This window comes from Cornus florida, unplaced genomic scaffold, assembly GCF_030987335.1.
Source record: "Cornus florida cultivar Cherokee Brave unplaced genomic scaffold, ASM3098733v1 CherokeeBrave_3.0.0_Hap2_Chr07, whole genome shotgun sequence".
NCBI classification, from domain to species: Eukaryota; Viridiplantae; Streptophyta; class Magnoliopsida; order Cornales; family Cornaceae; genus Cornus; species Cornus florida.
In genome coordinates, this window is record NW_026775577.1 from 63,100,353 (window position 1) to 63,127,765 (window position 27,413).

Genomic DNA, 27,413 nt, shown 5'->3' on the forward strand with positions numbered 1-27,413 from the left:
GCTTGTGAGGCAGCTATATACTCAGCTTCAGAGGTTAAAAGAGAGACAGTGTCCTACTTTTTGCTCAGCCAAGAAATCACATTTGAACCAAGAGTGTAGCAACAACCAAAGGTACTTTTTCGGTCAGGTAAAGATCCACCCCAATCAGCATCTGAGAAGGCTGTAATGGACATTGAGGACGAGTAAATGTAGAATAGACGATAGGAGATAGTGCCCTTGACATATCTGACCATTCTTTTGGTAGCTTGAAGATGAGAAACCTTTGGATTACTTTGAAATCTGGCCACTAACCCCACTAAATACATTATATCAAGCCTTGAAGCAGTAAGATACAGCAAACTACCAATGATTGACCTGTAAAGAGTTGAAGGAATAGCTTCAGTGGTGCACTCCAGTGAGAGTTTGGTATTAGGACATAGTGGTGTTGAGACAGCCTTACAATCATCCATTTTGAACTTTTAAGTAGCTCCGAGGCATAGTTTTGCTGAGAGATGAAGATTCCAGAGGATGTTTGTGTAATTTACAGGCCTATAAAGTATCTGAGAGTCCCCAAGAGTGACATTTCAAACCTTGTCTTTATGAGATTAGCAAATTCTGAAGCTAATGAGGTGTCTGAGCCACAAAACATGATATCATCAACATAGATTTGCAGAATTAGAAATTGTTCTTGATGAGTTTTTACATAAAGAGTATTATCAACCTTGCCTCTATGAAATCCTTGTTCAACTAAGAATTGATGCAGCTTCTCATACCAGGTTCTGGGGGCTTGTTTGAGACCATATAAAGCCTTGCTTAGTTTAAACACATAAGAAGGATACTTCGAATCTTCAAAAACTTCAGGCTGCTCCAAGTAAACTTCTTCATTTAAGTTTCCATTTAGGAAGGCTGACTTAACATCCATTTGATATACCTTCACTTGTTTATGACAAGCAAAAGACAGAAGCATTCTAATGGATTCCATTCTAGCAACTGGAGCAAAAGTTTCATCATAATCAATTCCAGCTTGCTGAGTATAACCTTTACACACCAATCATGCCTTATTTCTTATTACTGATTCCTTCTCATTCATCTTGTTTATGTAAATCCACTTTGAACCTTTCACATTCTTGTCTTCAAGTTTTGGAACGAGTGTCCATGTATCATTCTTGTGAATTTGATCAAGTTCCTCTTGCATGGCAGCTATCCAGTCTTTACTTTTCTGAGCTTCAGAATAGGACTTTGGTTCAATGGATGACAGCATAGCAAAGTGACTGTATTCTTCACCATCTTCAGCTTCTAAATCATTTAGCTTCTTCTTGTTTCTTGTTTGAACTCTAGCTTGAAATGAACCAATGATGTTCTCAGCTTGAACCTGCTTCTGCAGCACTGGATAAATGATTTCCCTCAGATCTTCAGATTTAGTAACTGAGGAACTGGTTTCATTTGAACCAAAAGTTTTGTCATAGTCTTCAAGAGGTGTGGACTTATGATTCTCATCAAACTTCACATGAATTGACTCAACCACCTTTGCAGACCTTAGATTGTAGCACCTGTAAGCTTTGTTTTTCTTAGAGTACCCCAAGAATATGCTTTCATCTGCCTTTAAATCAAACTTGCCCAAACTATCAGTGTGGTTCAGTATATAACACGTGCTGCTAAACACCTTGAAGTAGTGAACAGTTACAGGTCTTCCATACCACAATTCATAAGGTGTTTTGGTTGAATTAGGTCTGAGAAGAATCCTATTTATGATGTGCATAGCAACAGCTGAGAACTTTTTCTTGATACCTTTATCATCACAATAGTGCTCAAACTCCTTCATGATGAATTCTGAGCTGAAATCATACCTAAGTCTCTTCACAGTGCTACTTCTTTCATTTTCAACAAGATTAACAAACTTAATGAAGTATGTAATGGCCTCAGATTTTTCTTTCAAGAAGTAAACCCACACCATCCTACTAAAATCATCAATAAGAAGCATGAAATACTTACTTCCACCAACAGTAGTAGTTCTAGTAGGGCCACAGAGATCCATGTGTATCAAGTCCAGAGCTATTGAAGAGTTGATTTCCTTAGAAGGAAATGACACTTTGGTTTATTTTCCTTGTTGACATGTTTTACAAAGGTGATCATCTTTAAAACTGATCTCAAGCAGTCCTTTAACAGCTTTCAGCTTTAGAATCTTAGACATATTTCTTGAATGAAGATGACCTAACCTCTTGTGCCACAACTTTGCTTCATCACAGGTTGTTAAATTACATTGAGTGACCTGACTTTCTTCAGTGACTGTGTACACATTTCCTGAAGATCTATTAGCTGAGACAAAAACTTGTTTTGATTCAAGATCAATCACATTGCATCCTTCTTTATTGAAACAGACCTCCTTCCCACTGTCACACAATTGACTAACACTAAGGAGATTATGCTTGAGTCCTTCAACCAATAGAACTTCGTGGATTTCTGGCAACTCTTTAGACTTAATCATAGTACCAATTCCAACAATCTTAGCTCTTTGATTATCTCCAAAGATAACATTTCCACCATCAATCTGCTTCAACGAATTAAATTTGGAACCATCGCCTGTCATGTGTCTTGAGTAGCCACTATCAATATACAATTTATCCTGAGTATTACAAGCTTTAAAGGTTGTATACACAAGAAGACTCACAGAGTTCAGCTTCTTAGGAATCCACATCATTTTAGTCTTCACCAATGATCATTTGTCCTTGACCTTCTAAGTTGAAGCTAAGTCTGACTTCTTGACATACATTCTAGTTATCTTGAAGTTCTTTATAGCTGTGGTAACAAAGTCTCTCTTGCTGAATTTTAGAGCACTGCAGGTGTTATTAAGTAACTCATCCTTGAACCTCCGAGGCTTTATGATAGGAAACCTTGCATACACTTCACTAGTTGTGGCTTTGACAAATACAGAATGAGTTTGATTAACCTTTGTGGCTGAATCACACACATAGCCAATTCCAGTCTTCTCAATTTTCTTTGTGGATTGCTTCTAGATCTCAGCCATTTTTAGGGATCTTTTTTCTATAATGAGAGACAGTTCTTCTTTGCACTTCTTGGTAGACCACTGAGTGTTGACTTGAGATTTCAATAGGCTTTGAAAAATAAGAGAAACTGAACACAGCATTGACAGTTTAAGTTTGAAGTGTTTAGTGAGAATTTGTTTGGACTTGAACAATTTTGAGCTGACCCTTTTTATCTGAGCCTTCTGTTGATCATACTTCACTACAAGCCTTTCACACTTTTCAAGAATTTCCTCAATCTCAGTGTCACTATCTTCTTCAACTTGAAAAGAAGTTTATGGTGCTCCATAAAGAGACATTCATTATTAGTTGTATCCCAGTCTAAGATAAGTATTTTTCTGCCAAACCTTCCTTTGTAGTTTCCTCCCTCATTCTTCTTCTGACTCTGCCCCTTTGAGTTCGGACACTTAGATGCAACATGACCGGGTTTACCACACCATAGCAAGTTAAATTTTGCAGCTGATTCTTCTTTTTAAACCTAAACTTTCTGAATTTCTTAGCAAAATAGGCAACCTCATCTTTTTCAAGATCATCTTTAGACTTTGCTACAGTTTCTTCAACAACTTCCTTTGCTTTAAGAGCAGCTTTTCTTCTATGAACAGCTAGAACACCAATTCTCATTTCATAGGCAGTGAGAGAGACCTGAAGCTTCGTCAATCTTCACTTCAGAAAGATCTTTGTCTTCGAGAATTGCCACTTTAGGATTGAATCTAGAGGTGAGTCACCTTAGTATCTTCTTACAAACATCAACATCCTTAATATCTTCACCAAGTGCTTTCATATTGTTGACAAGGTCATTGATCCTGAACATGTACTCAACAACAGTTTCTCTATCTTCCATCTTACACACCTCATACTAAATTTGAATAGTTGTATCTTGTTCTCCTTAATAACCTTATTTCCTTCATGAGCTGCCTGAAGAGAACCCCACATTTCCTTGGTTGTTTTACAATTTTTAACTCTGGTAAACTCTTATTGCCTCAAAGCATAAAAGAGAACATGTTTGGCCTTGTCATCATTAGCCACAACCATTTTATCTTCAGCAGAGGGGTGATCAAGATTAAGAATCACAACACCATGTACGGTAGCATGCCAAACATCATAGGACTGAGATATTAAGAAGGCTTCCATTCTAGTTTTCTAAGAATTATAGTTCGAACCTTCAAACCCTAGAGCTTTGTTGATAACTTGACCTTCATCCATTACTAGATCAACTGCAGGCTTGTTAGAACCTCACAATGCAAACCAAAGCTCTGATACCAATTATTGAACCAAGATGGGGGGTGAATTGGTTAAATCTTTGCTTTCAAAAACTTTCTCACACAACTAAGCAAGCATTCAAAGAACATATAACTTAAGATTTACAAGGAAACCCTCTTAAATAGGAAAAACCTTGGTTCTTGGCCTCGGCCAATAAGCAATCCACTAGTTGTATGTATCTTGTTACACACTCAGTTGTCTTACTCTCTGCACACACCCATGCACCAGAATAGACACTAGTTTTCACAACCAATACACACAAACTGAGACACCATAGTGCATTACGCACTCCTTCTGTCCAAAGTAACCACGCTTGGACCCAATAAGCTCTCAAAGCTCACTCAACAATTGGGTGAGGATGTAAAGCCTCACTACCACTCAACAATGGGGTGAGGGATCATGCCTCATTGCCATTTACAACAAGTGCTAACACACCAAATACAATTCAAATAAGTTGGACAACACAGAATTCCAATTTACTGCCTCAGAACTACAATCTACTGCATCAAGTGTCTGAGTGGTAAAATAGGAAATTCCTTTTGAGATCAATTCACCAGTGCCTCATACAGTCTTCTTTCACTGTTGTACTCATGTTCATAGCTTTGAATAATCAAACACAGCATGAGTATATCACAAGTTCAGTCAAAGTCTTTGGTTCAGCATATAACAGCTTTGGAACAAAAAGCTTCAGCACAGATAGCCTCGGCACAGAATATCCTCGGCACAGAATAGCCTCAGCACAGAATATCTTCAGCACAAAATAGACTCGGCACAGAATATCTTCAACTCAGAATACTCAAAAACAAAGCATACCATATTTTTGCTACTAACTCAAACTTTGATAATCTCGATTCATTAAAATATACTAGCTAACAATATAGATCATCATGAAATAGCTAAGTATAATCAAATAGCACTTGAATCCAATATTTCTTCAGAAAAACAAGCTTAATTACTACCACGCTATTCGAATTCATTTTCAGTATAATCTCAACATAAACACAGTCTGAATAAGTGTGAGAAGATGAATTATACCTGTGTCAACCTTCAGAATCGACCACAGAAGCTTGAAACACCAAGTCACTCTTCAATACAGCCCTTGCATCAGCAAATTTGACAGCGGCCTTATCTCAGCAAACAAAGCACGCCTCAGAGTTGATTCAATGAGTTTTTCTTGCATGGATCATCATCAAATAGCAGAGAAAAACTTGCTTGACATAGTATACTTGAGGGTTCTCAAGAGCAGCTCAATGTGCAATGTAAATTTTAGAGGCTTAAACCCTAAGGTGTCTTATGGCAACATATTTATAATAACTCTCAATTTCATAAGGCCTCACACACCACAGATATACACCTATCACCTTTCACCAATGATTGGGAGAGCACAATTCAGATATTTTCAGAGCAATGGACCAATGTTGGCCTGCCACCTCAGCCAATTTTGTCTCCATTCTACCAGCCACAGTAGGTTACAAGTTTGAGTGCTTAATTCCATTTCTGTCCAAACTTAGCCTCCAAGAATTGCATATACCAGCTCTCTAGGACCACTGAGACATGTCACATTCTTCGCTAAGACCACTGAAACGTGTTAAATTCTTGAACGTAGCTGGAAAAGGCCATACTGAGCAAATGTATATCTATATATATATATATATATATGGAATACACCTGAGAAAAGATCATAGAACCCCTGTGAGCACCTGTAGCTTACACCCAAGTGCTGAACCATCTCTCTCCGAGGCTGAAGCATCTATGTCCGAGGAGTATCTTTGTCCGAGGCTGAAGCATTACAATGTACTATTAACTGAAGTGTTGAACCTTTAATGTCCGAGGCTGAGCATTGCAATGTCCGAGGCTGAGGTTGAAGCAATACTTTTTGACATTAATAGGCAAACATTCCTTAAGGCAACTTAGGACTAACAAAATGGCATGTCAAAACCTAGCTATGCGCTACAACTTCAACAAGGAAATTTAAACATGATAACACTTGCATGTATGCAAAATTACACAAAAGTACGCCCAAGCTACCAAGCCAACCTAGGGATGTTGTGCATCCCAAAACAAGGTCTCCTGACCTGAAAATATCCCAAATGTAATGACCATGTCATTTTCCTTCTTCTTTTTTTTTCGGCATTCTTTTTTTTTTTCGAATAACCTTAAGGTTTTGGAGACTCGAAGTAGGGTTTTGAGTTCAGATTTGACTTCCGACTTCATGTGCATCTACATTATTTGATTTTCGTGAAATGCATATTCTTACTTTTGTAGAAAAGTATGCTAGTTGTTTACTTTTCCGAAGGAGCATGGATGCATAGTTTATTCAAAAATATTTTCGTTTTATATGGTGCTTTGTGTAATTAAATAAATTTCAGATATTTGTCTTAGGGACCATTTTGTAATTTATTTTGTGAGAAATTTTGGGGAGGGACCTGTTTGTAATTTTTTGAAAGTGTGACAAGTGTCGCGCTCTCATTGGTCCACTTGTCGACTAATGGTTGTGACACTTGGAAGCCTAGGATGATAACAAGTGGAAGGCCTAGATTAAGCTTTGGAGGGGGGCTAAGGATGGTTACAAGTGTTGGCTTCATATTAAGTTTTGCATTGTGTGTGTATGAAAGAGGTAGTGTAGGTGTGTGTGTGTGTTTGACTATCTAAATGCCTTGTGAGTGGAAAAATACACAAAATTCCACTATCTCTTTATCTCTTTCTCACCTTTTCTCTCTAACCCTTACCTTGCCTCCATTATAGAACCTTTTAACCTAGACCTTAGACCTTGATTTTGAAGTCTTTCCCTTCACTTTTGAGCTTAGAGCTTGGAAGACAAAAGCTTTCCCTCATCCTACTCTACACTACCCTTGTCCAGTTTCACCATCCGCCTTTGTTTGCCTTAGAATCTAGAGATTCTATTCTCTGGTGAGGTAGGGATTGTTGTATATTTATTTAAGTGTTTTAATTACTTTTGGAGTTTAAAATATATTGTATACATGTTTATTGGGTCGTAGTCTTGCATATAGATGGAAAACCCTTGTTTTGACTTAGGGTTTAATATTCAAAGCATTTTTGGTATATATATTTATCTTGTGTAAAGAAATGTTTCATTTAATAGAAGACTAATTCTAGAGATTTCATAGTTGTGGTGATTTAAAATTCTTGTTGTATATTACAAATGATTACCTTGTAAGCTTATTACTATGTTGTTAATTTAGTATTTATGTTACTATGGTAATTTGATTTAGTTGATTAATGGTATCATAGTTTTGTGTAGTGAATCGCACATTGAAGATTTGACATTTTATATCCATTTGTAAGTGTAACGAATCACACATTGAAGATTCGACATGGTGTATGCTATTGTAGATATGAAACTTTAGGACATAGTTTGTATGGTTTCACCCTACTTGTGCTTGGTAGGTAGTTTCATGCATTGTTGTTAAGCATATGTCATGAACTTGTTGATTTTGGAAAGCTTGTAAGAACTTGACAAATGTGGCGGCTAGGGTTCAGCTCTAGTACAGGAGATAAGAGTTCTCCCTATCACATAATACACACTAGGTAGTACCTTGGGGGTCGTAATTACCCGGAATAACTTGTTTAGTCTTGAGACAGTATGTCTTAGTCTTTCCAACTACTTGATTTCGCATTCAATTCCAAGTTGTTAATTGTTGATTACTTGTAGCTTGTGATTTGGTACAAGAGGTATTATTTTGGTTTAGTATATTTGAGCTTGTATACTTATATGCCATATATTCCATTTCAATATTGTCTAGTATACTTATGCGTGTATACTTGTATATTGTGTATTTCACTTCAATATTGTTTAGTGTATTTACGTGTGTATACTTGTATATTGAGGATTTAGTTTTAAGATTTCTTAGTATACTTATACCTTGTATACTTGTTCCTAGCATGGTTTTTCACCTTGTAACATAGACGTTAGGTGGAATGATTCCGTGTACTAGTCTATATTGAATTTGCAAGATATTTGAAACTTTAGGATATACGCATGCACTTCTTCCTACGAGTAACTTGTTTACTCACCTTAGTTGTTTGGGATATTTTACAGGTAAGGAGACCTTGTTTTAGGATGCACAACATCCCTAGGTTGACTTGTCATTTTGGATTACTTTTGTGTAATTTCACGAACATGCAAGTGTTAGCATGTGTTATTTTGCCTTTTGATGTTGTAACGCATAACTAGGTTTGATATGTTGTTTTTACCTTGAAATATTTAATGTGTACTTAAGTACACCTTTTGAGGTTCAATTTATATGTATGATATGTGGCCAAGAGCCAAACATCTTTTGGGATTACATGTATGCACTTAGTTTCGAAATTTACTTTTAAAAGGGATTTTATGGATTTCGGAGGTTTGACATGTCATATTTTGCATTGGGCTTATTTGGAGGCCGTGGGCCATTGTAACACGTCTTAATATGCATGTTACGTTTGTGTGCATGTTCACGTTTGCACATAAACACATATTTGGTGAAATGAGCATCCTTTGGACACATTGTTTTCATTTTTTTGCAAATCAAATCTTAAAGGCATTTTAGACATTTCACTTGAAAAATTAGCTTCGCCTTGACATGGTCAATTAGAAAATGTGATTTTAGGGGGGGTTTCTTCACAGTATTTTTCCAAAAAATGTCATTTAAGCCTTCAAAATCTCATTTGAATCTCAAAAATCTGGTGCAAGCCTTTTTCTTAAAATTTGAGCATGATACTATCCATCAATTTTTTTTTGAAAATCGTGTCGACTGTTCCAGAACTTCCAGAGGTCTTGTGGTCATATTTTAAGGCTGTATAATCAATTTAGGCATTTTAAAAACCATCCCAGTCCCTTTTTCTTCACTTGGGCAGCAAGTTGGGTTTCTGGCTACCGGTAGCTAGAGTTGGCTACCGGTAGCGGCTTATCAAGGGTGTGCACCCGTGCAAAGCTGCTAAACTCACTACTCTATTAAAAAGTTGAATTACCAACTTTGACACGCATTTTCAAGTAACTGAGATCGGTCAAGTGGTCTCAGTTGAAAATGGTATTGTACGTGTTTATGGATTAAACGAGATTCAAGCTGGGGAAATGGTTAAATTTGGGAGGTTGTTCCCATCATTGAAGTCAGAGGTGGGACTGAGCCTTCTGAATGAGAAAGACAAAAAAGTGCTTCGTTTCGTTGGAAAAATTGTGCCCGTGGGTGTCAGGCTGTCTTGACAGCCTTGATGCTCTTTTTTCAAACGGCTATAACTTTGTCATCCGGACTCCGAATCAGGCGATTCTTTAGTCTAACTTTGTTGATTTTTCGTTGTCTTTCCAATGGTGTACACAATGGCATCCAATTTTGTGTGAAAAGACCATTTTACTCTTAGAGTTGCAAAATCATCGTTTTAAACAGGGGCGGAGCCAATTAAGGCCTAGAGGGGGCACGTGCCCCCCCTCACTTTTCTCCAACCTACTATACATAGGTACATATTTTTGGTATATATATATACTTACATGGTAATTTTAAATAGTGCCCCCCCCTCAAATTTTCAAATTCTTTTAATTTCCTTTTAGAAAAAAAAAAATTACATATATTCCTTCTTCAAATATACAAAATATTTTTCCTTTTCTACTTTTTGTTTCCTTTTTCAAAAAATTTCTTTTTTCACTTATGTATTTTTCTATTTTTTTACACTTATTTCTTTTTATCGATGACATTTGTGATTGTATTTATTTAAAATATTATTAATTAATTTTTTGATTCTTATATTTGTAATTATATTTTTTTTACGGTATTTATTTAGCATATTAATTTACAACTATTTTTTTCTTATTTGTTTTTTTGATTTAAAAAAAATTATATTGTCATATTTATTATAAAAAAAAAATTTAACAAGTGCATTGTGCCCCCTCTGAACTAAAATACTGGCTCCGCCCTGGTTTTAAACCCTAGCTTCCGCGTATGGTTTCCTTTTGGGTTCCGTGGATTCACAGGAGGCCACTTTTATGCCATAGGGATGACGCACATCTCTAGAGACTTGGTTTGCTTTTCGCTTTCGCATTTCAGATCCGTTATCGGGTCATCACAAACGCACCTAGTTTGTAAAACCAGGGCGTCACAATTAAGGCAAATGTAAGCTTCTGTAAATAGAAGCTAGAGAAGGAAGGAAATGGAGATTGTTTAGAATGTAAGAAAATATTTTCTTAATATAGAACAACATTTTCTTGCATCTTCAACACCAAATTAACAAAAAAGAAAAAGAAAAGGACAAGGGCGGCTCAATATAATTTGAGGCCTTAGGCGGAAAAAATAAAGTGGTCTTATTATATAATCTACCCATACGTTCATGTTAGTAATATGGTCATTAACTTTCAAATTTAGCACTATAATTTTTTCAATCTCTAATTCCATCATTAATTAATTGATTTGTGTTATACTTTAAATTAAACTACTTGCAATAAAAATAAAACATCCTATTTAAATCTTTTGAATACCCAAGTCATTTTCTATTATGCTTCCCTCCTCTCCATTTGGTAATTGTAGCTGAAAAAATGCCTTAGATTTCAAGGTCATAGATATTTGTTGGAATAGAATATAATTCTTAATTAAGATATTCATTTTTGTTTTACTTGTTTCACTTTCTTCTATTTTTTTTTTCTTTATAAAATTTTTTCTTACTATACATTTGATTATCATTATGAATCAAATTATTAATATCTTTTTCTTTCACCGTATAATTTTTTGATTCCTTTAGATGACTTAGTTGTTTATTTGTTAAATTTTCACCTAATTTTGTTTTTTGCTATGTTCTAATTATTAGTTGTAACAAATTTATTTTATTTTTTATTTACATTGAATTAGTTTTTATGTTTTAAGTTTTTTATTTTGGGATTCATGCTTTTACAATAGACATGTTGACAACGCACAAACAAAATATATAATTTTATGATAAATTTTTTAATAAAAGTATTAAATAATTTAAGTTATAGAATAAAAGAAACTGATTTTGAAAAATTTGGTCCTATGCTCAAACAAAGTCTTCAATTGGATAAAAAAATATAAAGAGAGGAGGAAAATATGTGAGTAATAAGGAAAAAAAAAAAGAAAGAGAAAGAGAAAGATAAAAGTTAATTGAATTCTTAGGAATATGAACAGTTCCACTCATTCTCACTGGTTAAATATATACTTAATATTTTTTTCATAAATATATATTTAATACTTGTGTAATGATAATGAGGATAAATATATATGTACGGCTAACGCAATTAGGATGAGAGAGAGAGAGAAAAAAAACAAGAGTTGACAAGGGCAGGCATCTTTTAAGCCAAGTATTGAATTTTCTATATTGGTTGAGCTCTAATAAAGGTATGGAACCAAATAAAATTTTTTAGGTGGGTTATAATATATAAAGAAAAACGAAATTTGGGCCCTCAAAAAACGAAGGTGACCAAAGATATTTTTTAAGGAATTGTACAAATAAAAATATTCCAAAATGAATCAATTTGTATATATTCATCTATTACATATTACTAAGTAATACACGGTTAGTTTATTAGCAAAATTCTTACTAAAAATTTTGGTTATAATGTTGGTCAAAGTCATCACTGTTCATGTATAATCAAATTAAGGCGGACTTTGAATATCATTGAAAATGGTAAGCTATTTAAAATGAGATAAAATTTTAAATAAAAGAGATATCATTTATCACTTAAATATTGAACGTTAGAATTTAAAAAGATTTCAAAATAATTACCCCTTAAAAACTTTAACACTTAAATAGACTCTAAAAATTTTCAATTTTATCGCACCGAAGACAATAGGACACAAATATCTCCAAGACTTGATCACAAATCCAGGTTAGAGATAAATGAGACCTTAGAAAACATCAGTGTACCTAGATTTTGATATTTGATCAAGGCTAAAAAAGTTCTTAAACTTGTTTTTCAAAATTAGAGTTTAAATCACAAGTTTCTTTATAATTTTAAAAAAGGTTAAGTGCAAAAAATTCCTTATAATATACAAAATGTGTAATTAATTCTCTGTTGTTCGCAAAACTCCCCTACATTTTACATTTTGTGCAAATAAGGACATTTGGTCAATTTAGCCATTGAAATGTCTAAAATAAATAACAAAATATATAATAATAATAATAATAATAATAATAATAATCAAAATGGGCTCTAGTTTTTTTTGGGAAGGTCTCTCTCTTTGTATTGGCTTTCTTGTGGGTCTTTCTCTTTCTAGCAACTTCCATATTTGTCTACTCTTCTATTTTTTCTTTTGTAACAACTTTCATATATTTATTGATGTTGTCATGTGTATATATATATATATATATATATATATATAAGAATTCACACAAATAAGCTCCATGGTCATGCGAAAACGGAAGCAAATTTAGCATAAGAGAGTAGAAAGAAATAAAAACTACCTACAAATATATAGTACCAATTTTAATATTCAATTATTTTAAAAATCAATTGTTATATCCTATTGAAATTTGGAATGAATTTAGATAATGAGTGTATCTGGTAAAAAATATATATATAAAAACTCTCATTCCCTTTTTTGAAAAAAAAATAAAAAAATATCAACCCATTCATTTTATTTTTTTTACTATTCATTTCATTCAATCATTTTCTTTCTCTAAAGATGCCTCGATCCATTTCTCTTCTCTCCCTGTCACACAATTCTCCGTAATGGAGAAGTAAATTGTGTGACGACAAATAATGTGGTAGCTAGGCATCATAAATAGAATATAAAAAATCTTAAAATACGTTTTAAGGGAATAATCACTTCTTGTTATTAGGTTGTAATATCTCACTTTTGGGAGTAGAAAGTCTAATGTTTAAGTTTTCACAAGGATGAGAGTTTGTAAATGTGTTTCTTGTAAATAAAAATAAATAATAGAACAAATTATAGCAGGGTCCACTGGGACATTAAAACTATATTATAAGGAACTAACTAAAAAATCCTTCAAAAGGTAAAGTTATTTATAAAAACATGCAGCTTAAATGTCATTCTGTTTTGAGAAAAGTCACAAATAAAATACAAGGGTACCGAGAATAAATGACCTTAAAAAGAATGAAAGCATAAAAATCTCTCCCATCTAAAATAAAATAGTGATAAGAATAATGTAAAGCTTCTCCTAAAAAGGAAAAAAGAAATTAAAAATCCATCTTCATATTTTTACTATGTGTTGTTTAATTGATTTTGAACAGTATTAACCACTCTTTGTTTTGTTCTGTTTTTTTTTTCCTTCCCTAATCACTCTTTGTTCATTGTAGGGAAAATTTTATAATACCAGGGATACCGTATTATTATTTTTATTTGACTCATTTATTTTAGTATTGGAATTAAATAAATTTTTAGACTATAGCAAGAAAAACAGAGAGAAATCAGAACAATTATATTTGTGGATGTGTGTAAAATGTAAGTTGTAAAATTGTTGATAACTTTGTTTTGTTCTTAATTAATTGAAGTATTTCTGTAAACTGTAAAGTTGTTGATAACTTTGCTTTGTTCTTAATTAATTGAAGTTTTTCTTTTATTGCAGTATTTTTTTGGGAGGTTAGATTTATGGTATTGTGGATTTTGAATATATATATATATATATATATATATATATATATATTATTTTATTGGCATATCCCAACCGTGTCCGTGTCCGTGTCCGTATCCGTGTCCTAATTTTTTAAAATTTGTCGTGTCGTCGTATCCATATCGTATTCTCAAGATTTTAAGAGTAGATAAATTATTAAAGAAAAATGATAGGTCTTCTGACCTCAATTACTGACTCCTCCTCTGAATACAACGTGATTGGGCAACAGAAATAAATATTTACGAGATTTATTTATTTATTTTACAGGATTATTTTTTTTAAGAGTTCTAACGTGATCCAATCACATTGTATTTGGAGAAAGAGTCGACAATTGAGGTCGAAATACCTATCATTTCTCGTTATGAAATGATTATATAGACTTTGGGATTGAGAAAATTACCCATAAGGCTTTCATTAAATAGTCTACCAAGTGACAAATAAATCATAAAATCTAAAAATTTCAGCAAGGCAAAATCAAGAAACTGATAAATAAGGAAATCAGAAAAAATGACCGAATTTATTCAAAAAAAAAGTTATTATCTTTATTTATCAGTTTCTTGATAAAACTGATAAATGCATAAATAATATGTAATTACAAAATTTGAAAAGGGATAAATAAAGAAATTAAAGAGGTTAACTGATTTTATTCAAAAAAGAATTTTTTTTTTAATTATTTTTTTAATTTTGTAATTACGAATTATTTGTACATGCTTAGTAGGTAAGTCTTATCATTTTTTTTTATTTTGCAATCACAAATTATGTATACATTTGTAAATAGATAGTATCAGCGAATGATTTACTCATAGATGGTAAGAAGTATTTTCCTTCATTAAATTAGTCTATAAGGTGGCAAATAGATCAAGACATCTAAAAATTTCTCCTAGGGGTATGGTACACGGGATATTCTAGAACCCATGAGATGGCTCACTTCCATTGGACAAAAGCATCGGTTGTAGAAAGAAGCTACTACATAGCGCACACAGCGTATTGTCCCCAAAATTTCAGCACTGTCCGTACACAAATTTTCAAAAACCCCCCTTTCAAATTTGAAATAATTCAATCACCCACCACACTCTATATATGTAATCCCGCCTCTCTCTCTCTCTCTAGAACCCTACCTCATCGCGTCTGTTTCTTCTCTCGACTGCGTTGAATTAACGCGCGTACAATTCACGCTACACGCCCAAACCCTATATTTCTCTCCTCAAATTCGGACCAAACCGGAACCCTAATTTCCTTCTCTACATCTATCTGTTTCTCTCTCTAAGCTGTAGCTACACAATGAGGAAGGGTACTAAGAGGAAGGCGAGCCAGAAATCTACAGAAGAGGCCAGTGAAGAGCCAAGCAAATCGACGCAAGAGACCGACACAGTGCCAAATAAATCTACGGAAGAGACCAACAAAGAGCCCAAAAAGGGCTCGAAAAGAACTGTTGTCAGAGCTAAGCGAGTCAAACCTCCGAAGCCTGAATCCGAGCCTGAGTTCTTCCCGGAGACGCGTAATTTGGTATTGAACATAGTTTTTCAATTTTCAACACACAAAATCACACACACACATATATGGTTTTAATGATGTTTGATTATATTGATTATCTAGGGTATCGAGCTTTTGAATTGATCGGCTCATTCTTATATGATATGTTTTCACTGCGTGTGTATTTTGTTATATGCAATTTTGAATTGTACAGTGTTTTCTTTTGACCCTATGTTTGGTTACTAAGAAAATCCTAAGAATATATAAACTACATTAGATAATATATACATGTTGCTTTAGTTTCTGAATTCTAAAGTGTTACTTGAATTGAGCCAAATAGCTGTATTAGTTAGGATTTAGTGCCGACTTTTAATTATAGATCTTAAATTTTATCTGTTTTTTTTTTTTTTTTTTTTCCATAGAAAAGACTAAGAGTACAATGTAAATATGTTGTTTGCAGAGAAAATTTATTGAATTAAAATGTAATGAATCTTAGTTTTATGCTTTGATAGTTTCTAAAATTACTTTAAGAAAGCCATATTGTAGTTTTTTTCTCCTGCCTTCTTGTATCTTAATTTATCAGTTATATTTTTATTCATTTGTGTGAGGCTGCAAATATAGTTATGAAAATTGTTGTTCTTATTTTATTCTAAGAAATACAAGAAAACTTTGCTCTGGTTCTGATACTGTTTTCTTTTCCCTCATTTTAATTGTGGTGATATGTTTTATAGGAAGACTTATGGCAAAAGGTTTTCCCTGTTGGGACAGAGGTCTGGTTCTAATACTGTTTTCTTTTCCCTCATTTTTAGTTTCGCTCTTTTCCCTCATTTTTAGTTGCCAAAATTGTTTCATATGCTATTTTGTTGCTAATAAATTATGATATTTTGATGTCAGTGGGATCAGTTGGATACGGTTTATCAGTACAAGTGGAATTTCTCAAATCTTGAAGTGAGTTGCTTGATGGCTGTTGCACTTTTCTTTTTATACTGGTTGATAATTTACTTTTCATTGAAATATAAGTATAGAAGTGAGAAAAGAGAAGTGCTTACTCAAATTTTCAGTGCTAAAATTGCTTATTGCATTGTGGCCAGAAAGCATTCGAAGAGGGTGGAGAACTATATGGTAAAACAGTCTACCTTTTCGGCTGTACCGAGCGTAAGTGGCAAATGAAACTTGAGCTTGTTACTTTTCTTGTTGTAAGGAGTATGCTTACGTTTGTTGTCCACAAATGAAAGTCTACCTTTTTGGCTGTACTTAACTTTACACACTGTTTAGGTCCGGCAAACGAAGTGATACTAGCATGTTATTGGATTAGTATTTGGTTCTGTATGAGTTATTTTACGTCGTAACATTAACTATTACTACTATTGTTCCTGTATACTTTGCAAATGCATTTGATGCCATTTTGATGTTTCATTTCTAAAATAATTATTACTATTATTATTGTATGCCATGTTCTTTCTCCTCCATTTTTCTTACTTAACATTTATTTTTTTGTTCATGCAGCTCAATTGGTATTTTTTGGGGGTGGAGGAAAAGTAACCTGCATACCTGTTGTTGTTGCTGTAAGTAAACTATATCTCATTTAGTAAACGGGTTAAGGAAAATTGTATAATTTTTCTGATGTAGGCGATCTGAATTGAACTTGAGATTTGATAATTTTATTTTTATTTTATTTTTGTTACGGTCCTTTATGTTAGGATTGCTAGATTTTGAGAACTACTAAAATGAACATAAGATAATTTTAGTCTTTCATTCTGTTTGAACCATGAGAGGGCGATTGCTTGGTTCAATGATTAACACTTGAGCATCAGTGTCATTGGCACAAATTTGAGTCTCAGATTGGCCACTTTGTGAAATATCAAAGGTTAGGTCTATCTCGAGTTCTTTCTCACTAGACACTATGCCGTGGCGGGACAGGGGGAAATGTACCTTATTATATTGTTTGGACCATGACCAAACAGATGTAGGAATTATAACTTCTCTATTAATGTTCGTATTTATCGTATATACATATTTAAATGCACACACCATGCTTTTGTTGCCTGCATCTGCCAGTCTGTTTTCTTATTCTTCTGTATTTCTTCTTGTTGAACAGGTTGTATCTCCTGTTCCACCGTCTGATAGGATTGGAATCAACTCAGTACAGAGGGAGGCTGAGGAAATTGTGCCAATGAAGCAGATGAAAATGGACTGGGTTCCATACATTCCATTGGAAAATAGGTATTGGTCTCCACTTAATACTCCATTCTTTATTTTTGAACTGATTTTGCATGCCACTCTGAAATTTTCTGTCAAACAACTGATGCCGTTTCATAACCACATTGTTCTACAGGGATGCTCAAGTTGAAAGACTTAAATCCCAAATTTTTATTTTGAGCTGCACGCAAAGAAGGTTTAGTTGCTCTCTCTCTCTCCCTCTCACTGTCCTTACAGAATTGAATCAACCAACTGTTTTTTTCACATTAGATTTGAAATTGGCTTATTGAGTCTTTTTTTTTTTTTTTTTCCTAGTTGGTACTCACACACACTTGTCTCTTCTGAGACTTGAACCCTTGCCGCTAGGCCACTGACCCGTTGGTGGCTTATTGAGTCTTTGATAGCTTTTGATTGCTCAACCTCCCCTTTGGGAGCTGGACATACCACTCCCCTTGCATCAACTAAATAGCTTTCTTAGTTGGCCTTTAAGCTCTTTTGCTACTTGGTGGTGTAACAATTTGTAGTTATGTTATAAGAGTTGAGAGCCATCATCAAAATTTAACACGTATTTGCATTTAACGCTTGGTCAAAATCACATCTGTTAGTAACTTGAGTGTTAAAGACTCAAAAAGTCCAATTCAACCTGTCATTTACCCAATCCAATGTAAAATTGATGCTTAAAATCGAACTTTTTTAGTAGGTTCTAAAAATCCTAGTATACTGTAGGCTAATCACCTCAACTGACTGTATTCAGTTTTGGTTTACAAGAAACTGAGGTGCTAAAGTAAAATGTTCCTTTGTTCCCATTTCCCATTTCTGTTGCTTTTTGTAACTATATTCAATTTTTTGTTGTTGTTGTTGAAGGATATATATACTTCCATGTATGTAATATGTTTTTACTAAGGAGATTTGGAGCTTACTAAGTAGAGGAAGATTAATTTGTATAGAGGGTGACCAAAATTAATATGGGATGAAGTTATTTAAAATGATTTAAAAAAGTTCAAATGGTATAGAAGATATGATTGGTAATAGAAAAAAATGGGAAAAGAGAATCCATGTGACCGACCCTATTCACATGAGATTAAGGCAAGGGATATGATGATGATGATGATGAGATTTAGATCTTTCTAGATTTCTATATAATTTAGTGTTTCTGGTGATATAAAATTTAATGGTAGACAACTTGATCAATGCCAATGGGATAGGATCATTTTATTTGTTCTTTGCAAAGTTAGGGACAATATATTGATGCAGTTCAAAATTACTTGCATGCCTTTTGTGTAGCTTGTGTGTGCTTAGTTCATTTATTTTATTTTGGTAATGGAAATGTTAGCATTTGTTTTAGGGTGACTTGATGTTTTTTTGTTGTTGCTGTTTGTACTTTGTATGGTTGTGTTTTGGGTGATGAGTTAAAAGTTAAGCTAGGAAGTAGCATATGGTATGGAAATCAACCATTCATGCTATTTTGGTAAAATTGGGGAGTTTCAAATGCGTGGACCTGTGTGCTCATGGGACATGGCACAAGAATACTCATTTGACGCTATTGGATTTTATAGCCCCTTACTAGTTATATGAGTCATGTGTTGGCAAATTCCTACTCAAAACTTGGGTTGTAGTGTTTCTCAAAAGCGTTGAGACATTTGTCTACAACCATGGGATATGATGGAGATGTAGCTTAACGTAGAACATGCCAAAAATCTCCCTAGAATCAATCACATATCTGGGTTAATTTAAGTTAAGACCACAAAGGCCTACTATGGCCTAAGTTTGATATTTAATAGGCTAAAAAATATTGTTTTAATCCTATTTATTGAAATTACGATTTTGGGAAAACAATTTTAAAGCAGAAATTTTTACAAAACAGTGAACATCATATGAATGGTCAGTCCTTCGAGATTTAGGAAGAAAAATGTTTTGAAATCAAAAAGCTTGACCGATTGATGCTTGTCCAATGAGTGTCTATCAATATGAGGTTATAGTCAGTACAGGGTATGTCTTGCGGGACTTTTCAATTCCTTACCTATTATTAAGAGAATTTATATTTTTAAAGAGAGAAAATTTTGAGAATCAATCTAGGGTTCTTCATTGATTACCAATTTATATGTAATTGCGATAATTAAAGCAGGGAGCTGAATATAGAATATTTATTTGAGCATCAACTGAGTTGTTCATTAAGAACAAATTGAATCTGGACGGACTAGTGGTTGAGATCAAAATCACTGGAGAAGTAGATTCGTGAGGAGTGGATGTTGTTGACGAGCAGAAGGAGGTAGCTAAGAGATTCTTGGGGTAGATTTTGTCAACCTAGGTCATAGTCTCTTTCTCACATAGTGGATTTTGGTTTGATTGGGTTTTCCCTTTTAAGATTTTTCACGTGAAATGTAGTGTCTTAACTTTCTTTTATTTATTGCTTTATATTTTTTTATGATTGGAGTTGAGACATGTAATCAATTAATTAACTGAATTTTAAACATGAATGAACGGTCAAAAAGTTAATTAGTTGCAAATAAATATCCATGAGATCTAATTCACTCCTTACACTCTGATGTATCAGAGTCTTGGGTAACAGTCTAGTGCACCGTCAATTGGTATCAGAGCATATCTATTGAACTATCAACCCCAGATCTCTTGCTTCGTCTGTCTCTTTTTCTTTCAACTATGGATATTATAAATGAATATTGAAAGATTAGCCAAGTTGCAAATGATTTTATGTTAACATTTTCAAGGTTATGCAAGGTTTAGAATTAGTGTTAAGATGTATGCCCGGGAACACCAAAAAGATTAAATTTTATTGTTGTATTTAGCAAATTTTTTTTTTCTTCAAAAATTAATTAGCAATTTACCACTCATTGTAAGGCAGCATTGTTTGTTTATATAGAAATGTGTTGTTGAACACCAAATTACTTTGTTGTACTTGAACACCTTTCAAGTGCTTTTTAAATGAAAAAAAGAAGAGAATAAATTAAAAAAAACAAGCTTTGATTGATGATATTGTTGCCTCTACTTAGCTGATAAGAAAACAATGTGGGTGTATGAAACCTGTAGTACACATGGCATATGAATAACTGACAAACTACTATTGGATAAAAATGCCATATTAGTATACTTGCATTCTTGATGTTTCTTGCCTTGAATGTTGGTAGGTATAAGACTAGCCCTTCAGTCCCAAAGCTTCAAGGTTTTATTTATGTATATTACTAGTATTATATTTAAGGATCGGTAGTAATTGAATTATAGAGTTGCAGCTTAGTTAAAATGATTGTGTACGCTTGTTGATTTCGAGTCAGCTTAGTTAAAATGATTGTTCACACTTGTTGATTTTGAGTCATGATCACCAAAGTCACTGTTTTGAAGCTGCTCAGATTGAAGCCACCTCCTTGAGGAGACATTTAATATTCCTATATGGATCTTGATACAAAAAATACTGGCTTTCATCTTTCTGCATGCACATTATATCCAATGGGGGCCTAATTATACTTGGCATTAAGGCCTCTTCCTTCTACATAAAACTCATAGTCGGTTTTTATATTGTGAGTGCTTCTCCACAGATGGGCCCTGTCATTGATCACTGGAACTTTTAAGCTACGGAAAACATCTCGATGTATATGCATAACAGCCGAAGTTGGGTGAAAGATTACTGGGGTGTATGTTGCTCGATATCTAGTTGACTTCTTACAGTCCACTTTGGAATATGTGGATATGGCATAGCCCTATGGCATGTGGTTGCCTTTTCATATTCCATTGTGAGATACACAGATACGGAACAATTTACTTGGATACTAAAGGGTTCGGGCTCAGTGGTTGAGATTTAAGATTGCTGAAGTGATCATCTGAGGTCTTAATACACTTCGACTTGACTCTAAGAGAGACAGAGGGACTACTCAACTCCAATGATATGTCATGATGACATGACAATTAGGCAGATTGGCCACATTGACTACTTGAAACTATTGCTCTGGGGATCATCCCTTTTGACACATGGAGATATCCTATTGCACCACGGTAGACTTGTGAGGCAAGCTTGTTCCACGGCGGCTTTGGAGATACACATGTATTTGATTCTTCGCGATGACAGATTAACTAATTGATCTTTATAGACGATCCCTGCAGTTTTTAGTGATTTGTAACTCTGTTGAGTCACTTTGATCTCCATCCTAACTATCACACATAATTGTTTTCCTAGTTGTTTGTGATACCTTCTTTATCTCCCCATCACACTCAAGAACCCACAAACAACATACTTTTGAGAAGTGGCCAAAAAGGTATTACCTTCTTTGTTGGCCAAAATAGATTAATCAAAACGTTCTATCAAATTAAATCCTTTGTTTACCATTCGTGACTAAAATTGTAGTGTTATATGGAAGGCTAGCATGGATAACATTTTAATAATAGGAATGTGGTACACTAACTGTTTTTGCTCCTATGATAATTAAATTCATATATCTCACAGAACGTGCTATAACTTCTTTGATGGTAGGAAATGATTATGTTAAATAAAATTAACAGTCTGTAAACATTAATTCTGAATTTGATCATATAGGATTCATTTACAAAAACAATAGAAATAAATAAATAAAAAGAATCTGTTAACTATGCAGATTTTAATGAGAACTTGAACTGAAATCAGTCTTGCCTGGCCTCTTTGATGCCACGGTATGAGCATTCTACCTGGCATCCTTCCCCCTTCTTTTCCTAGAGCGATGGGTTCACTCTAGGCTACGCTCAATCTTTGCCGCAAGACAAACAAACAACTGTTCTACCACACCTTTGTAAACCATGCTCTTGGTGTCTACTTTAGCTTGCATATTGAGTTAGGATAAAAGAGCATATGCACAAAACAAATTTTGAGGAGATGACCCTGTCCATCACAAGCTTTAGCTTTCATTGTTCAACTTAGAACTCTGATTCCACAAGTTATATCATTTCTCCATGGCATTATTATGCATTATTTTGACCTCACCTAAATTTCTATGCAATTTTGTTTCCCTTCTTCCTCAATGATTTTCTTTTAGGAGTTCTATTTCTGTTTCCTTTTTGAACTGCTAATACAGATTGGGGTTTGGTTACCATATGTTTGTGTGGAGTGAAACAGAAGTTGATGACTTATATGGTTGTTCATCTCTATGAAATTGTTTTTTGCAGGGCTGGATTAAAACATTTGAAGATAGAGCGTGTGAAGAGATTTGAATACTGCTTACCTTGTAAGTTGATTTATTCCCCAATTTACAGGGTTTGGATTTTTTTTTTTTTAGTTGGTACTCACAGACACATGCCTCCACCGATGCTTGAACCCTTGACCTCCCTTTGGGAAGTAAGGGTCTGATGCTGCTAGGCCACTAGCCCGTTGGTGGGTTTGGATTTTTAATGCCACACTAGCTTTCTTATTCTTCTTATTTTTATTTATTTACTGAAAACATATAAACAGGCAAGTTCCTTTTTACGAATTTTGTTGTCACTAGTGTTCAGTGTTCTCTTACAAAATGTTCATCCTTTGACAGATTTCTACCATCCCCTTCAGGAAGATGAATCCGAACAGAGCACCATTGTACAAATCTTATTTCCAGCAGAACCACCAGTAAGATCTCTTTTTTTTTTTTTTTCGTGGGTAGTGAGGTAGATTTGATGTCCTATTTTACAAGGAATGTGGGGCTAGCTTGTGCAGAATGTTTGGTTAAGATTTTTGTAGTCATTAGCTTAAAGTTGGAGAAGGATTCATTGGATTGAAATTACATTTGTACACAAGTATATAACATATTGTGAAACGCCTCAAATAGGGTTGAATATGGCAGTTGTGCTTACCCTTTTTTTATATAATGACTTTCCTTTTGCTTGTGATTTTTCAGGTTTTCTGTGAGTTCGATTGGGAACTTGATGAGCTTGAGGTATGACACACCTTTATTAAATGTTTGCATTTCAGTATACATTGTCCCAGTCAACAAAATTGAAATGGCAAAGGCTGATTATCAACATGCCCAAACTTTATTATTACTGCAGATTTGATGAGCTTAGTAAGATCTTGACCATCCACAAAGGCTGGTTTGGTTGTAGCTACAATCATACCATATCACTATGTTTAGCTTAGGGTTTCCCTTCGCCATCTGATGCTATGGCTTATCTGCTGTATTCTGCAATCATTTTATTGCTTTTACACTCCAAAATATTTGATTATGTAAGCATATACACTAAATTCTGAATGTGGAATAACCACACTGAAAAAGGACTCCTCCCCACTCTTGTACTAAATTAAGTTATCTATCTTTAGGAGTTCACTGATAAACTTGTTGAGGAGGAGGAGTTGTCTGAAGATCAAAAGGACGCTTTCAAGGTAAATTTTACTGAGTTAGTACAGTTAACTTGTGTATTGTCCATGTTTCTGAACATTTATTTTTATTTTTGCTTTTTGCCCTTTATCAGGATTTTGTTAAGGAGAAGGTTCGAGAAGGGAAAAAAGCTAACCGTGAGGTATCTTGTTGACAGGCTCTCGTTGTGGCCAGTACCTCTGGTGGAATTTAGCTTTTATGATTATTGAGCACCGTGAAATTCATTTTCTTATAGGCAAGAGAAGCCCGGAAAAAAGCTAGAGACGCAATGGATGAGAATTCAAAGGTTGCGTTAGAGAATATAAAGTTTTACAAATTCTATCCTGTTCCAACACCTGATACCCCTGACGTGTCCAATGTCAAGGTAAGTCTTAATTATCACCTCTCTATTGTTTCCTTTGGCATGCAACAATTGAATTCTTTTGCAACACTTTTGTTGCTGAAAGCAAGCTTGATGCAAGAGCTTAGCTTTTGGATACTTGTTATTTCTTGGATGAATGATCAAAATCCTATTAGGATGATATAATTCCAAGCTAATATTCTGTTGTATGATTTTTTTTCCCCATTAAATAAAATTCTGTTGTATATTAAGTAACTTTTTCAGCTGCATTATTAATTTTGTTTTTCTGGTCATCTATATGCGGTGTCAAATCGTTTTATGGAGTATGAAGCTGAATTCATTAATTCACTAGGCCATCTGGCCTCATTTTATAAAAAAACATGTTTCAAAAAGCTATAACCTGGTCAGGTCAGAATATTTCGGTTGATCTGCATATAAAAATAATTTTGGTCCATATCATTATAAAACTGGTGTTCTGTTTGCTGATACCACTTATGGAATGCTGAATTCTTTATTGAAGTCCAGGTCGTCCTATACTGTTTCCAACAAAGCTTCATGTTTATACTTTATAGACCATCTACCACTTAAAAGCCAAGTGGCATTATATTTTAATATTTCAAAAAGTGCCTTTTTAGGTGCATTTTTTTTTCTTTTTCGGAATGGTTTTTTTAGGTGCATTTACATACCAAGAGATGTGACTTTCTTTTTGGGGGGAAAGTATCGAGGTCTGTACAGTGGAGGTAAAGCAGATTTTGTTCTTTCTTTTTCTTAAAAAAGAGTGCTCATTTTATCGGTTTAATTCTTGGTATGGAATGAATTAGCCAATTTCCGATATTTCATTTCTTAGGTATGTAAATAGAAGAGTTTTGCTTCAAATACAATTACTATCTGTACATATCAATTTTTTTTATAGGTAGGGAAAATTGTGTGTTAACAATACAAAAATGAGGTGAAGGGGAGACTGAAGACCATAGTTTTTTTAATCTATCAATAAGTTATTTTTATTATTTATTTTTATCATCTGAGTTACATGTTTGCTGTATCTTCAAAATTTTATGTTGCTTGAATTTTTATAAATTGGTCATTTTGTATTGGTCATGGAAATTGCATCAGTAATTTGCTACCAAAAATCTTGTGTATAGTTTTATTTGTATCATCTGCTGCTGTCTGGTATGGACCAGCATCTTCTTGCTATAGAATAAAACAAACTAAAGAGAAATTTTATTGGAGTGGATAGTGCCTGATTCTATATAAAAGACCAGCACATGTTGCATTCCCTTTGGTTTTGCATTAGAATGTAACCGGATGTGGGAGATTGGTTTTGATCTCATTAAGATTTGAGACTCATTTAGTTCAGTTACCCTTGTTTTTTTTTTTTTTGGTTTCTTTCTTTCTCAACCCAGAAGTGTTTCATGTGAGATAATCTCTGATTGTTGACTCAATGATGGTTGCTCTTTCGAACAAGACTTTCATCTTTTATTTTTGGTGTTTCAATGCCTCCATGATTAAACGTTGAGCAGAACTAGAAGTGTGTGTATTTTAGGCACTTTGAAGCTGTGAAACTAATATCGTCTCTGTAAAGGATATAGGCACTTGGATACTTGCGGATACGTGTTTGATACATTCTAAATATGATATAATTTGATTATTTATTTATTTATTTTGAACATGTATCTGATACTCTTCTATAGATACATACAAGATGATAAACAAATATTTTTTAAATTAAATTTATACATAGATACATATATGTATATTAATTTCTATACATATCTACTTTAATATATTGTTACATCCTTTTCCTAGCTTTATTGTATCCATTAAGACTTGTTGTATTGTTGTGTCTGTATCCCTTATCTTTTTTTATGCCACATAGCTTGGAGCATGCTCTCCATTTGGTTATCAAAACTGGAAGTCTTTCTTATTATTGTTGGTTAATGGATTCAAAGTTTTTGATCGAGGAAGTTATCTCCTCAGCCATCAAATGGAGCATTATATATATATATATATATATATATAAGTGCCCCCAAATGGAGCATAATGCAATTTTTTTTGTTGATCGCCTTGGAATGTATATAGCAACTGTACAAATATCTTGACCCTTTTTTTTTTTTTTTTTGCCTTGCAGTCTCCATTCATAAACAGGTATTACGGGAAGGCTGATAAGGTTCTGTGATCGGGCTTGCCAAGGACCAGGTGGTACGGGAGTATGTTGTCCAATGCTTGACGAGATGATTGCTCACTTGGCTGCTTAATAACCTAGCAGAAGGTGAAGTTTAGGATCTGGACTCTGGGGCCTTCTTTCGAAATGCAAGCTTGTAGTTTTGTAACTCTTTACGGAAAAGGGAAGAATAATTAGGTGCTCTTTGTACCATTGGGTGTTAGTCACAACAGTTTAGAACGCCGAGGATTCCAATTTTGGAAATGAGTAGGTTTCAGTAGCTGGGAATTCCCAGTTTCTCTTTTCTTCATTTAATCTTCATTAGTGGTATTAATACCACAACCCTAGTTTTGTACTACAGACATGAATGGCAAAAAAGTTATTGCATCAACATCTTCTCGCGGTATAGTCACCGACTTATGAATGAATTGCTCTTATGATGTTGGACTTATGCTGCGTTGTAACTTATTATACTGGTATTGGATATTTCAATTTGTTCTTTGACATTTTTGGTTAAATTCTGGATGAAATGTTAGTGCAAAAACATTACAAATAATTGGATCTTTTACGGTTGGTGCCAGTGCAGGTAGGGGTGTAACTTGGATGAGTTAACTTAGCCCAGAAAATTTCAAATTTGGGCCTTTAAATTCATAAATCAGGCTTAAATTGGGTTGGGTTTTTTCAAAATTCAGGCATGTACAGATTCGGCTCGGGCTCAATCCGAATCCAACCCAACTCAAAATCCAAAATAATAAAAAAAAAACTTAAGTTTGTCTCCCTTCTCTCTCCTCTCTCTTCTTTCTCTTTCTCTCTCTTCTTTTCTTTTTCCCTTCATTTTTTTTAATCTCAAAAGATCATTGATTTTGCGATATTTTCAGGCAAAACTAACCTAATTGGTTTCACTATTTCTTCCCAATAGTTAAGTAATCATCGATCTGTTCCTATTTTCAGTTGATCCCGTGATTTATAGCATTGATGGGGCTTCTAAGTATCGTCCGGAAAATCAAGCGGAAAGAGAAAGAAATGCGAATTCTTATGGTGTATGTATTCCTATTATCTCTACCTTA

General features: G+C 34.0%; 1 protein-coding gene across 1 annotated transcript; it reads left to right on the forward strand.

The window, feature by feature from the left end:
• Positions 1-14,931: 14,931 nt before the first annotated feature.
• LOC132267264 (protein HEAT INTOLERANT 4-like) lies at positions 14,932-26,850 on the forward strand. The gene is made up of 14 exons (XM_059768383.1): positions 14,932-15,359; positions 16,058-16,096; positions 16,221-16,274; positions 16,418-16,481; positions 16,833-16,891; positions 17,425-17,549; positions 17,662-17,721; positions 22,668-22,726; positions 23,024-23,100; positions 23,369-23,407; positions 23,788-23,850; positions 23,940-23,987; positions 24,081-24,209; positions 26,314-26,850. Exons 1-14 carry the CDS (start codon positions 15,135-15,137, stop codon positions 26,359-26,361), a joined length of 1,089 nt encoding a protein of 362 aa, XP_059624366.1. The 5' UTR covers positions 14,932-15,134; the 3' UTR covers positions 26,362-26,850.
• The last annotated feature ends 563 nt before the right edge of the window (positions 26,851-27,413 follow it).